Source organism: Saccostrea echinata, unplaced genomic scaffold (genome assembly GCF_033153115.1).
Source record: "Saccostrea echinata isolate AGI-Se365-2 ecotype Australia unplaced genomic scaffold, CSIRO_AGI_Sech_v1 ptg000001l, whole genome shotgun sequence".
In the NCBI taxonomy this organism is placed as follows: Eukaryota; Metazoa; Mollusca; class Bivalvia; order Ostreida; family Ostreidae; genus Saccostrea; species Saccostrea echinata.
In genome coordinates this window covers 44,255,133-44,268,700 of record NW_026889750.1, presented here as the reverse complement: position 1 = coordinate 44,268,700, position 13,568 = coordinate 44,255,133, and the positions used below count along the sequence as shown (strand labels likewise).

At 31.6% G+C, this 13,568-nt stretch overlaps 1 protein-coding gene across 3 annotated transcripts; it reads left to right on the top strand.

Moving 5' to 3' along the window:
- The first annotated feature begins 1,166 nt into the window (after positions 1-1,166).
- Positions 1,167-12,938, top strand: LOC133179900 (sperm flagellar protein 1-like). 3 transcript variants are annotated; one of them, XR_009720201.1, is made up of 8 exons: positions 1,167-1,250; positions 1,791-1,917; positions 4,883-4,994; positions 7,154-7,371; positions 7,532-7,583; positions 9,369-9,448; positions 11,156-11,285; positions 11,635-11,756. XR_009720201.1 is itself a non-coding variant. In XM_061314579.1 (7 exons), exons 2-7 carry the CDS (start codon positions 1,818-1,820, stop codon positions 11,752-11,754), a joined length of 732 nt encoding a protein of 243 aa, XP_061170563.1. In that variant the 5' UTR covers positions 1,167-1,250; positions 1,791-1,817; the 3' UTR covers positions 11,755-12,938. The 3 variants fall into 3 exon arrangements, 2 of the variants coding, with proteins under 2 accessions (XP_061170563.1, XP_061170569.1); XM_061314579.1 differs by lacking the exon at positions 9,369-9,448 and having other exon boundaries at positions 11,635-12,938; XM_061314585.1 differs by lacking the exon at positions 9,369-9,448 and having other exon boundaries at positions 1,788-1,917; positions 11,635-12,938.
- The last annotated feature ends 630 nt before the right edge of the window (positions 12,939-13,568 follow it).

Sequence of the window (13,568 nt, the reverse complement as noted above, 5' to 3'; positions counted from 1 at the left end):
TAAGTTCGATATTTTCATCATTTTAAATAATTAATAACTTTATAATACGATAATATATATTTAATATTCCATTTGCTTTCCATTTGGGTCGATTTGATTTCATTTGGGTCCCTTTGGGTTTCCATTTGGGTAAATCGACGTGCCGAAACTAGACTGGCTTGCCTGTCTGATATGCGCAATACACAGACAGGTGACCAGTAATGTAAAGAGCCCTCTGCTGGCAGCGCTCATTGGCTGATAAAAACTCTTGTCTACGTAGAAATTTAAATGTGTCGGGAAAAACAAAACAGATCACAGAGTGCAGAGATCGTTATCTTAAATTCTCCATGCGTACAAAAACTGCATTGGAAAAAAATAAACCGTGGGGGATGTTTTGAAACAAATCATAAAAGTATTGACACTAGTTATAATACATTTTTTTGAAAAATTTCTACATATATTCCGTTTTCAATGCATACTTTTTAAAAGTTCTCTGCATTTGCTTTTGATGCAGTCAATCTTATACGGTCACAATACTTTCCACGTACATTCATTCATTCATTCATTTAACACAAGTCTTAATATATATACTATATAATTAGGCCTAGTATAGGCCTAGGCCTATAATGTCCCTGATTTCACATACACCTTTCGCTTCGCCTGAAGGTATTTTAATTAGCTTGCGAAGCTCCTATCACTTTACATACCCAACATTACTTGGATAAAAGAAAACTGCAACATTTGTTAATTGAAACTGACACATTTTAAACATTCATCGGTTTAGGATGACTCACTGAGCCGCGGCTTATCAGTTTATTGTGATTATTTCCCATGCCAGAGCGTAGATCAGCGGCGATAGATGGCGCATCAATCAAGCCAGGAATTCCTGGCTTAGATGGCGGTAGTCACCTGTCTCTTTCGAACGATAGAGACAGGCAATACCAGTCTATGCCGAAACATTCCGGATATTATTTTCGTTGTTAAGTAGTCTGCAACAAAGTCGTATCAGCTATTGCACTTCAAAAAAATGCATAGTTTATTTTAATATAGCAATAAATTAAGTTTGCCATAATTCAAATTCACAATTTATCTATATTTTTAAATAACTAAACTACAATTTACTTGGATTGTTTTATTTTTTTGAGTAAATAACGAGCGATCTATCCCGCATTTCCCGTATGTGGGAATTGTGGGAATATCGTTGCGACGGACGCTTTATTATGATTTTGTGTATTTAGTGATAATCTTGTCCTCCTTTCCTGTTATACGGCGTAAGTAAAGTTGTTTGTTCATTTTAATATGTTGACGGTGCGACCGTTGGGGCGAGCGCATTGTTCACTTCATTTTAAGATCCGCCTCTTCAAACCGCACGAGACATTTGGAACGTCTAGACTGTGACGTCACATGACGTACGTTAGCTGCATTTCCATAAACAAAGTTTAAAAAGTGCACATATTTTAACAAAGAACGTTTAATCTACTATCTGCATGCAATATCCATTAAATTAAGGTGAGTTTATTTTTTGTGAAATTTTAGTTGTTGCTACCGCGTGAATGAAGTTAGCAGCGAGAACAAGAAGCAATGCATTGTGGGTCAGAATTACTGCGGAAAAAAATTCTATTGAATGAATGTGCAGTAGTCCGAATTTTCTCTTCGCCCAGGCGTTGTCGTTAGAGCTCGCAGTGACGAGCGGCGCTTCGCGCCGCTCGCTGCGCTCGCTATAACTTTTCTATTTTACCACATTCATTTACTGATCAATAGTGACTCTAGGGAACCTTTAGTTTTTCTCAAAATAATTTCAAATTTAGCAGAATAACACCAATATTGATACAGTTATCATGGCTGACGACGCCGAGTTGGAGGAGCTTTATGCTTGGGTAGACAGTATACCACTCAGCAGACCAAAGAAAAACATAGCCAGGGACTTCTCTGATGGAGGTGAGATCCTTCGGAATGACAATAAAATGTAGCCTTAGGAAAAGAGATTGCCTTAATTAATTAAAATTCGAATATGGGTAGTGGTTGTTGGTCATAACTGCTTACCTTCTAGTTTTGGCGTTGAGAAAATAATATGTCTAAATATTTCATGAAATTTTTTTGGTACAATAATATCACCACATAAATTAAGTGGAACATAAATGCGTTTGCACTATCCACAGTTCAACACAATGAGTTCATTATTGAACGATTAGTATTTCTGACCAAATTCTATGTGCTTTTACACCAGAGGAGGTTTTTGACATGTATAAGTACAAAACATTCACAAACCCTAATATTTTATTCTGGATAAATAATCATTGATGACAGTGTTTTATAAAGCAGTTAGCTTTAAGTTTTCTCATGTAGAAAGCATGACAAACGTGGCTTTTTACAGCTATTTTGCAAACTCGTTCGTGGAACACTAGCCTCACTAGGTATTTACACTTGAATATATATTCACTACCTTACTGGAAATTTGGAAGCATTGATCAGATCTGGAATCATTGCTCAAGTCATTCATATATGAAAAGTAATATCATTGTAGCACGAAAGTATAAAATGAGACTTCATGAATATTTCGTATAGCACATCAGCACTTAGTGATAAGACCGCGGAACATTAACTGGCAAAATTGGAAATATACAGCTTACGTCTGTTACAGTCAAAACATTTAATGATAGACAATGAAATGGGCGGGTACAATTCGGTACGGACGTCCGAGAAAACATTGGATTGAAATTCTAATTTGAAATTCATTTTCAATCCACCTGAGCTGTTTTCAAATGCAGAGTGTGAATGTATGATCCAAAAGACAAATAATTTTAATTCCCAAGTACATGTTGTTTGAAATTCATATTTATCATTGTTTATATGAGTTTTTAGCCTATAATTTTAAGGACACGTAAAAGTCATAGAAAACAGAGATTATTTTTTCAGGGGATGGCTATTTGATTCTAAAAAAGGGGGGGGGGTAAAAATTGTCGAGTCAGATCATGCCTTCACATGACAAAATATATTTATTTCTGGAATGACAAGAGGTATTTTCTTTAGTTTTGTCTTCACTGAAATATGTTTGACAATCAAAAACAGGGAAGGGTTGTCCAAACAAAAAAAAACTTTCTTTTTTATTTCCAAGATCATTCAGCGATCGTCCCCCTCCACCCCCCACCCCCACCCCCACCCCCAAACACATGCATGCACATACCTAACAGAAATCAAATATTTGTCCCTTTATATTTCTTTAAAAATACTGGTCAGAAATTCTGATTTATATACTTAAACTTCAAAATATTCTGAAATTGAAATTGAAATCATTTGTTTTCTTGAACAATCAATAACACATTGCCTTCTAGCGTAGCTGAGGTGGATTGAAAATGAATTTCAAACTAGAATTTCAATCCAATGTTTTCTTGGACGCCTGTGTCGAATTGTACGCGCCCATTCCGGCCATTGTCTATCATTAAATGTTTTGATTTTAACAGATGGAAATGACGTAAGCTGCATATTTCCAATTTTGCCAGTTAATGTTCCGCGGTCTTAAATGTACAAAACATGTAAACTCACTGCTTGTTGTTCATGAGTGAATACATTTTTAAATTATTACAAATTGATCATGAAGACAAAGCAGTGATAAAATAGATACATGTATATAAATAATTATGCTTGTAGTTGAATCAATCTATTGTTCACCATGTTTACTGACGGTTAAATGTAAGTGGTAAATGTCAATGGTTAATGTTACTACTGTAGTGTTGGTAGCTGAGATTATCCGCCATTTTAAACCACAGTTGATTCAAATGCACAACTACACTCCAGGGAGTTCGCTAGTTATTAAGAAGGATAACTGGAAAGTCCTAAGCAGGTACAGGGCACATCTCTCCACAGCCATCCTTGTTGTGACTCATATCAACAGCATCTCATTCATACATTCATCATCTCAACATAATCAAATCCAATTCTTTTACTACTTATGATGTCCTAATCATTAGAATTCTTCATATTAATGGATAATTCTTCCTTCATTGGAACACCTATGATACATATTCCAAAAAGATAAACAATCTTAACTTTCTACACATGTACCGATAATCCAGAAAATTAAGAATCATCCTAAAATTGACTCAAAATAGGATGTGATTGATTCAGATGATGAATATATTGTACAATGCAGTGTCCTGTACAGTTCTTGTGTGTGTCTGCTGTGCTAGTGATCTTCTGTACAGAGATGTTCAAATCCAGAGACTGATTTCTGAAATGTTGGTTTACAACATATATTGTAGGGATGGGTATCGGCAAAATTTTCGTATCGTGATATATCACGATTTTTTCCCAAAAATATCACGATAAATCGTGATATTTTTACACGCAATTTTTACTACAATTTCAAATGAATTTCCATAACATTTCTTAAAAATATCCTGTAGAAACATAACTTTACTTTTTAAATTTTCATTTATTTAATATAAAGCATGTTTTGGTGCCATTGTTTAACTGTTTTCAACATTTTTTACACTTCCTGTAATTGTCATTCAATAGTTTGACAAATAAATGAATAATTTCCGGAATTTATAGTTATGTACAAAATACCGGTATTTTATTCTCCGTATCACGATACGTATCATGCAATAAAAAATCGCGATATACCGGTATACCGATAAAATCGCGCATCCCTAATATATTGTCTGTGGACCTACTGTGGACCACTGCACAAACCACAATTCCAGAATTATTGTCTTGCCAATGAATATCAAATATACAATGTATATTGATCGACCTGATTTATTTTTGAAAATTGATTATAGTTAAGGTATATATTTATTTTGAAAACAATGAACATGTGAATTTTTGAGCATCCCTGTACCCTTCTATAGTCTTTTCTTTCTTTCTGAAGCTCTGGAATTAGTCTGTTATTGGTTGTTTTCAGTCTTGGTAGCCGAGATTATTCACAATAAATTCCCTACTCTGGTGGATCTACACAACTACTCCACTGCCAATTCTACAGAGAAAAAATTGCTCAACTGGAAAGTTCTCAACAGGTAACTGTGTAGGTGTCTGGTGAAGTCCCATATAATCAGTGGAATTTAATAAAAGACCCTACATTGGGTACCATTACTTATATGATTCTCCATTCAACAACCATCACCCAAATGTATTCTAAGAAATGAGTTAAGGCATTTAACAAAAGTCATATTATGTCTAAATTGAATAAATGCAGTAAAACTCAATTACAAGGACATTACAGGAACTTTAAATTTTGCTTTCATTTAACCTGGAAGATTCTTTAAATGGAGTCTGCATAAGGAACATAGTCTAAAATCATCTTCATAAAAAATTCCATATAAATTAGATTTCCATATAAGCTAGTTCTCTATCACTGAGTTTTACTGTATTGATTAGTAAATGACAGAATGCTAAAGATAGAAAGAAAATGACATATATAATTAATGAGTTCATTAATATAAATTTTTGATTAAAAGGCCCACAATGTAAACTAATTTTATGACTAATTTTGCAATCCTGTATATACAACCAGATGATATTATTATTATTTCCATTATAAATATCTTTAGAAATCATTAATAATTAAATGAATATATAGGCAATAGTTTAAAAAATGAAACCTCAGGATCCCAAGGAAATATCCCATCCTTCCTCCCATACAGCTGTGGTTTATAAATAGTGCTGAATACCTGGCATGTCATTATATCCTCCCTCTGTGATCTCCTTTTTACTTCAACTCTGACCTGTACATCCCTGTTGCTTGATTAGCTTAAATATTGTAAACAAAAACAAATCTGACATATACTCATGAATTGTTTCATTCAATTTTTATGAACCGAATGTTCAAGACTATCACCTTCTTTATTACTATGCACTGGTTTTTCTGGAGTATTCTCAATCACATTTTCCATCTTCTTAAATCACATTAATTTGCATGAATGATATGAATTCAGTCTCGTACTTTTCTATTTCTGTGAGAAGTGACTTTAAAATGACACAGTATGTATTTAACTACTTCAATATAACAATCATATTTCTGTTAGATTTATACAGTAAATCCTGTCTATTCTGAGCTTTGTTACATAAGGTATACAATCTATCAGATTTTAATCAGATTGAATACAGGTTCTTAAGTGCATTCCACCTACTTCAGAAATGGTGACCTTGAACTTATATACCCCCCTTTTTTTACTTTTAAATAAGCTAATTTACTATAAATTTATTTACAAGACAATCTTAAATAAACATATTAACTTTGAATAAATTTAGTGATCTTTAACTTCCCTATTACCTTGCATTCATTTTTTTCATTTGGCTTAATTTTTTTGAATATTGTTAAAGGATTTTTTTTACTATCAATTCATAGCAAGATATATCTTTTTGACACCTTTTAAGGAAAAATAATAATAAAAAAAAAAATTGACAAATAGCTTGTATCCTTATTTTATAGTTTACTCATGTCGATAAGGTTTTTACACCTTGATATATTTTGTTTGTGCTTGTTTTGTGACCTTTACCTTACATTGTACATATGACCTTGACCTTACAGTTCTTGGCCTTGCATGAATTTTTTTTTTTTTTTTTTTTTTTTTTTTTGAGAACCATAAAAGATCCATTTATCTAAGTTTTACACAGATAAAATGTCTTGATGGAACATTAATTTTCATCTTGCTCAAATATTTCTGACTTTCACCTTGGATATCACCATAGCCATTAATATTTCCTGTGGGTATATAATATCTAGTTTAGTCCTAAAATAAATATGAATATTATATATAATTAAGTCATCTTCTCTTTACTGTAATAATGAATCTTTGATTGTTTTCACTAGTTAGCTACATGTACATGTATTTAGCTACCTTCCTTTCAATATAATACATGTGCATAATGTATATAAACTGTAGATATGTAAGTCTTTGTCTTTTTATTTATATGTTTTATGCTCTACATAGTATAAAATATTACTGAGCTTCACTTAGTATGAAATGATATATGATACGAAATGATATATGAATTTAAAGAATATCTTTTTAGTAGTATTTCATATCAGGACAATATATGTTTCAAAGAGGATTCAAGACACATGATGCATTATATATAAGCACATTGTTTCTTCAGGATCATGATACCTCAGATAAATTTTTTGATTAGTTCAAATATTTTAAATGAAAAGCAAATTTTAAATTTTATTCAGAAAAGTTTTGAGCAAACTAAATTTCACACTGGGTGATGATGTCATTGGAGATATTATCATGGCAAAAGCTGGGGTGATTGAAAAATTCTTAATGATGCTCAGACGCAAGCTCGAGCGAGCAGAGTGGGAACTGACCAAACAACCTCTTCAGTCTACACACCGAGCCAAAGGTGGACGTCGGCCAGAGAACGACAAGCCTGAGGCTGATCAGTATATAGGTCAGTGTTTCAGAAATTCTTCAGTGAATGTTTACTCAGATTAAGTTTAATATTTGTGATTTAAAGTTTCAAAGATTTTTCACTTGTACTAATGAGCAGTTTATAGTAAAAGCTCAAATCCTAGAATAACCTTTAATTATTATTTATTGTTTCTTTATAGCTGCTCCTGGCCGGGGAGTAGAGAAGAAAAATCAGAGCCCTACAAGAGGGGGGTGAGTACATTGTTTGACAATCAAATCTTAATTATATGTTCACTTTAACCTAACATATATGTGTGTTCATTTATGGTTGTTGCTTTAAACAAAGAATTTTAAAATCTCTTTTGAAGATAAGTTTCCTTCAATTTCACTGAGTCACTCATTTAAGATGTAGCCAGATATCTAATGTAAGAAAATTTAAGAAACAGTGAATAAAACTAAACTAAATAAGTATGATACTAATTCATGTCATCTCATTTTGTCCAAAGGACTTACAAGATTAGCATCAATTTACAAAACTAAAATATCAATTTATATATTTTGAATCTATTTAAAATTAGCTGTTCAGAATCCACTAAGAATTTAAGAAGTGGTAGTTGATTTGGAAATCTAATTTTAATAAGATTGATATATTTTATGCTCAGAATAATATATGGGTATTTACTGAATGAAATGTTCTAAATTTGAAATAATATACATGTGCTAGCCTATAAATTTAAAGAAGTTTATGTTCAAGGTTTACATGTATTAGCTCACCTGGGTCAATTTAAAGGCTCAAGTGAGACATAGACTGAGCAAAGTTTGTCATTTGTTTGTTTATTATTTTGTATTTTTGACTTCCTTTTAACTAATGGGATAAATTCAACCAAACTAATTAAATGAATCCTTTGTTAAAGGGGATTTTAGAATAGTTTAATGATAGAAGATCAAAGTTTTACTTGGGACTAGAGTAGGCCACAATTTGGGGTCAAAATTTCCATGGAAATGAAGTGTGAAAAAATATTTTAAAAATTAATTTGAAGAACAACAGGACCAAGGTGTCTCAGGTGAGCATTGTGGCTAATGGTCCTCTTGTCATTTGAATATGCTCACAAAAGTGTAAAAAGTTCATTTCTTCAAAGTAGCCTTCCATGTTTGAATGTTTTGTTTATTTGTTTAAAAAACCTTTAGTACAGTAAAACTTGTCTAATCTGTATGTTTTGTATTCTGAAATCTTGCCTATTATGATGTAAACTTTGGGTCCCTTTCAGTAAATTCAATTTTTTAAAATGTTGTCTAAATTGAAATGTCTAATCCACCTTATCTGCCGTGTGAAACCAGTGGCATCCAGATTAGACAAGTTTTAGTACTGTACATATCAGTAACAGCCAGGGGTGCAATACATATATACCTGATTAGAATATTTAGGTTTGTTTATAAAGTCTTGCCTGCCAATCTTACAGCAGACAAAAAAAAGTTCAAAGTTTCACACACAAAATATAGGTAAATTACTTTTTTTAAATAAAAAAAAAAGATCTTCTGACTGTGTATCAACAAAGATGTCAATAATCAAATTAATATCCAGGCATTCTCATGTAGTGTAGATAAATGGCTCCCAAGGTCTAGTGTTGGAACACAACAAAGTTCAAATTGTTAAGAAAACATTCATATTTACCACCTTCATATCGTGTGAGTGAACTTTCTTATTCTATACCCAACCCACTTTTGATTAAGGTAGGGTCACATAAGAGATTAGATAACTTGTAATATTCGTACAATTAATATACAATTAATGTAGAATTCCAAAAGAACAAAACATTTATGATTTGGAGCTTATATACAATTATCAGTCTGTATTGTCTTTTACTTTATATGTACATGTAATCGGAACCATAAAGAGGGGTCTCATTGAATACTCATTAGTGTCAATGTAAGAAACTGACCAAGATATGCAACTCATTCAGATATTGTGGCCAATTGGCTCTTGTTTTCCAGTTAGTAAAGCAAATGCATAATAACTGACATTGTTTTTTTTACTAGGTTAAATATGATGTCATATTATGACAATGGACTGTATGAGACATCCCAGTACACTCAGTGGTCATATGCACTGCGTTCATGTTAAGTAAAGAGCATGTCTACTAATGATTAGCTGAAAGATTGTATTCAACTGAAAATTAAAATCTAACTGGCTTTGTGTATTAAAAATATTTATGAGCTGTGTGTGCATGGCAAAAAGCATAGAAATAATGTTATTCATCATCATTATGTCCATTTTGCTGGACTGAATGGCACTATGCAATACTTTCATCAGAATTTCCTTATTTCACAGTCAGTCTTTGTTAGAATATACTGGTATGAAGATATTCATTACAATGTTGGAGGTCAATGATAGTTTTTCACATGTTTTTTTTTTTTTTGGGGGGGGGGGGGGATGATTAGTATCAGTTATTCTACAAGACTTCGGTAAAACAATAGACATTTACATTCAAGTTTAGCATACAAATAATCATCTCTGTAAAGAGGATACAGTTTTTGATAAAGTTTGGTGATTTTCAGAAATGTAATGCTGCATGCTGATAGCAAGGAAGTGATAACATTAGAATCATTGTCCAGGTATCAGACAGGGAGATCCACTATATCTTTAGTCATCTATATATAGTGTCTGTTTTGAACTACTGTTTTCACCTTTCCTATAATCTGCAACAATTTCCTGTACTCTTTAATGTTTATTTATGATTTATGATATATTTTTCCTGCTGTCGTATAATGAACAAAGATTTTTTGAGAAATATTTTCTGTGTTTGAAATTTTTGAATGGAAAACAGATTTTTCACTTGAGCTTCAATTATTCTATTTCATGCATTATAAATGAGATCAATCATGATGTAAAACAGAGTGAGCTTTCTCAATTCAATGATTCTATTTTGAAATGCATTTTTATACAAACATTTCTAAACTAGCATGTTAAATACAAATGTTTATTTTAATTTTTAACCATTCCACAATAATAGACATGTAGGTTCTTAAAATTTTATTTATCTTTATTATTGCACACACATGGATATTGATTGATACTCCCTTTTGATCAGTGAGCTCATTCAATTATTACAATAGAGAACCAGCAAAATCTTAGTATTCTAAAAACTTATTCACTAAATGGTTTCAATAAGTCTATTTATTTTTCTAAATCATTGCAATTTTGCTTCAATAATGACATTGGTGTAGGGTGTCTAGGCATCTTGGTTTTAAACTGTTGCAATTTATCAAAACCTTGGGTTCTTTTAACACTAATAATTACATGTTGTTCATTTAAACATACTTAAAACAGGGAAATATTTGCCCCTGTTATGTTTTTGCCCCTTTCACCCTACTCATCAGTGGAAAGAGGGGGTTAAGGGATTTAAAACTATAAAGAAATAGTTATTGTTCTTTTAATAAAACTGTGGATGAAATTGAAGTGGGTTGAACTTGTTTGCAATTTTAATAGGGCAAAATTAAAGTATATTAGGATTTGGTGGTGTATGGTGAAAGCTTTGTGTAATAAAGTGTACTGCTGCTAACAATAAATTACTTCCCTTTATATTGTATATTAATTTGTCTATTCATTTTATATAATACATGTCTACATATTCTTTAATTTATTTAATTTGATGTTTCTGATACAGCTTTTTGATAACCATTGAATGGTTAGTCAAAGGGTCATATGCGGGTAAAAAAGCAAAAATCAAAGCTTTATAGATTTATCATTAAAGGTTCTTTAAAGCTGTTTTAACTAATTAACCTGAAATTAGGTGTTCCTTATTTTCATGGGGTTTTTATTACAGGCCAGATTATTACCCCGACCCTCCTCGACGGAAACCTATTGGATCTAATAAACTAGATGAAGATAATGTTCCTAGGATTCTATTTGAGGAAAAAGTCCAGGAGAGTTTGTCCAAAGATGAAACCATTGAGGTCAGTTCTAGTAAAACTTTTGGTAAGAACTTTGTCAGGTTCTGAAATGTCTATCATTGTTTTGTTTGTTTTTTTCTATTTGATATATTCATTGCTTTATTTGAATATCTATGTTTAATGCACTGAAAGAGCCTTAAGTTTAATTTTTGACATCAGACACAACTGGGATTTACCTTTTTATGTAAATTTCAGTAAGAAATATTTTTTATTTAAATCTCTATTATGTGCATTTAAACAGTTAACTAATACAATTCCCCAACCTAATTTTGGCCCTTGGGCTGATATTGAAATCTTGAGGTTAAATTGTGTCATGAACATTTTCTATGTAAGTGTAATTCTCACATTTTAGATCTTACAAGCAAAGATAAAAAGAATGGAACATTTGCTTCACCTGAAAGATGTCCGAATTGATGACCTGCAGAGCCGAGTAGAGAAAATACGGCCGACAGGAAGCATTGTACGGCGATGAACACTAAAATCTCCAAGAAAAACAAGTCCTCACAGAAATTTATATAGAATCTCTGTATGCTTATCTTGAATCATGATCATATACTGGTAGCTTATAAATCCCAACTGTATCTTCAGAAAAATGAAGTGATATAGAAATGTGCAATTTATATTGATAAGTTTATTTTTTTATGGTATGCTTGCATTGCTTGAGAACTGGAAAAATATGCCATGTCAAGTATTTTCAATTTTTTTATTCTGCATATGTAATAGAAATTATTCTCATACCATACTATTCGCATGTACAAAAATGAAAATATGCTACAATAATTATAAGCCTAGTGTAAGTAGAGCTTCAGTCTCTGCACAGATGTCAGGTTACTAGATCATTTAATCTGTCATTATAAATCCAGTCCAGCAACTTAAATCCATTCACTCTCCTATTAAAGTTTTTTCGTCATCAAGATTTTTTTAAACAAATATTTAAACTTAATTAACAGATTGAAAAAATGTAATTAGACCAAAGACTATATGTGCTTTGTTTTTTTGTTGTCACTGCTTGTTTAAGGGAATACTGTAAACCAACTTTTATTCGTGACGACTTTATTTCGCGATTTACCGGGGGTAAACTAGTTCGCGACGACTAATTTTTGCGATCAAGCCTTTTTTGGATCTGTTGTTTAAAGAAAGAGAGAGTTTAAGGACCCGTTCGCTGCGAGAAATATTTGCGATGACGAGGCTCTCGCGAACCTCGCGATAATTTCTCGCATGCGAATAAAAGTTGGTTTACAGTATGTGTAGATCACATTATTGTATTTGTATACATTTGTGTTATCATCTTATCAAAATAAAAATAAATACATATTAAATGTATATAGTATCAACCAGTGACTTTTGATTTCCTCCTTGTGCATATTATTTGTGTAATAGAGAGGGAGAGGGTGGAATTATTTTGAAATTACACTCATGCATGTTTCTCATTTTTGAAAATGATATTTAATTTATTCTATAATAGACAACTAAAAATCTTATGAGTATTGATGATAAATTATCCCATTATGAGTTACACGATTGCAAATTAGTGCATACATAACTTTGTACCAGGTAGTAGATCAGTACTTAATTACTGCCAAAGAATTAGTTACTCTGTTGTTCATATAAAAGACCAATCTTCTTCCCTTTTATGTCTTATTTATCTTGAATAAATGAAATAAAATTGTGAATGAAATTAAATGTTATTTGTTTTTCATATTTCTTTTTGTTTCATATACAACAGAAAAATTGGTAACCATGTAGATGATGGAGCTTACAACATTATAAAATGACTTTTAGATGTATCAAAACAAAATTTGATAAAAAGTGAATCAAATTCTTCAAAAAAAAAAAAAAGGTTATTTATATGAACACTTAATTGAGGATTTCTGTTTGAAATCATACTTAACAAAGCTTATCAACAAAAAATATAAACAACTATTAACAAAATTTAGGTTATCTAAACATATTTTGAATGTTAAAACAGGAGGACACTGTAACATAACTAAGATTAACAGATTATGTATTTGTTGTAACCTTCATGATAAAGAGGACGCATTTCATTTTACTAGTACTTTGAAATGCCCTTTGTATAATGACCTAAGAAGCAATTTTTTGAAAAAGTACAGTACGTGACATAGTGTCTAATTAGACATGCAATGAGAGACAAAATTTGTGTCAGAAAAGACAGGGTGTTGAATTATACAGTGTAAAGAAAATAGAAAACAGTAAAATGGGAATCTAAATAAGGTACGGAATTCACAGTGAAACGGATTGTATAGTTTCGGATTAGACAGTTTTTAC

Coding starts and splice junctions, on each gene's coding strand:
- LOC133179900 (XM_061314579.1), top strand. CDS start 1,818: ATGGCTGACGACGCCGAGTTGGAGGAGCTTTATGCTTGGGTAGACAGT. Junction 1,918..4,882: donor CAGGGACTTCTCTGATGGAG/GTGAGATCCTTC, acceptor GGTTGTTTTCAG/TCTTGGTAGCCGAGATTATT. Junction 7,372..7,531: donor TGAGGCTGATCAGTATATAG/GTCAGTGTTTCA, acceptor GTTTCTTTATAG/CTGCTCCTGGCCGGGGAGTA.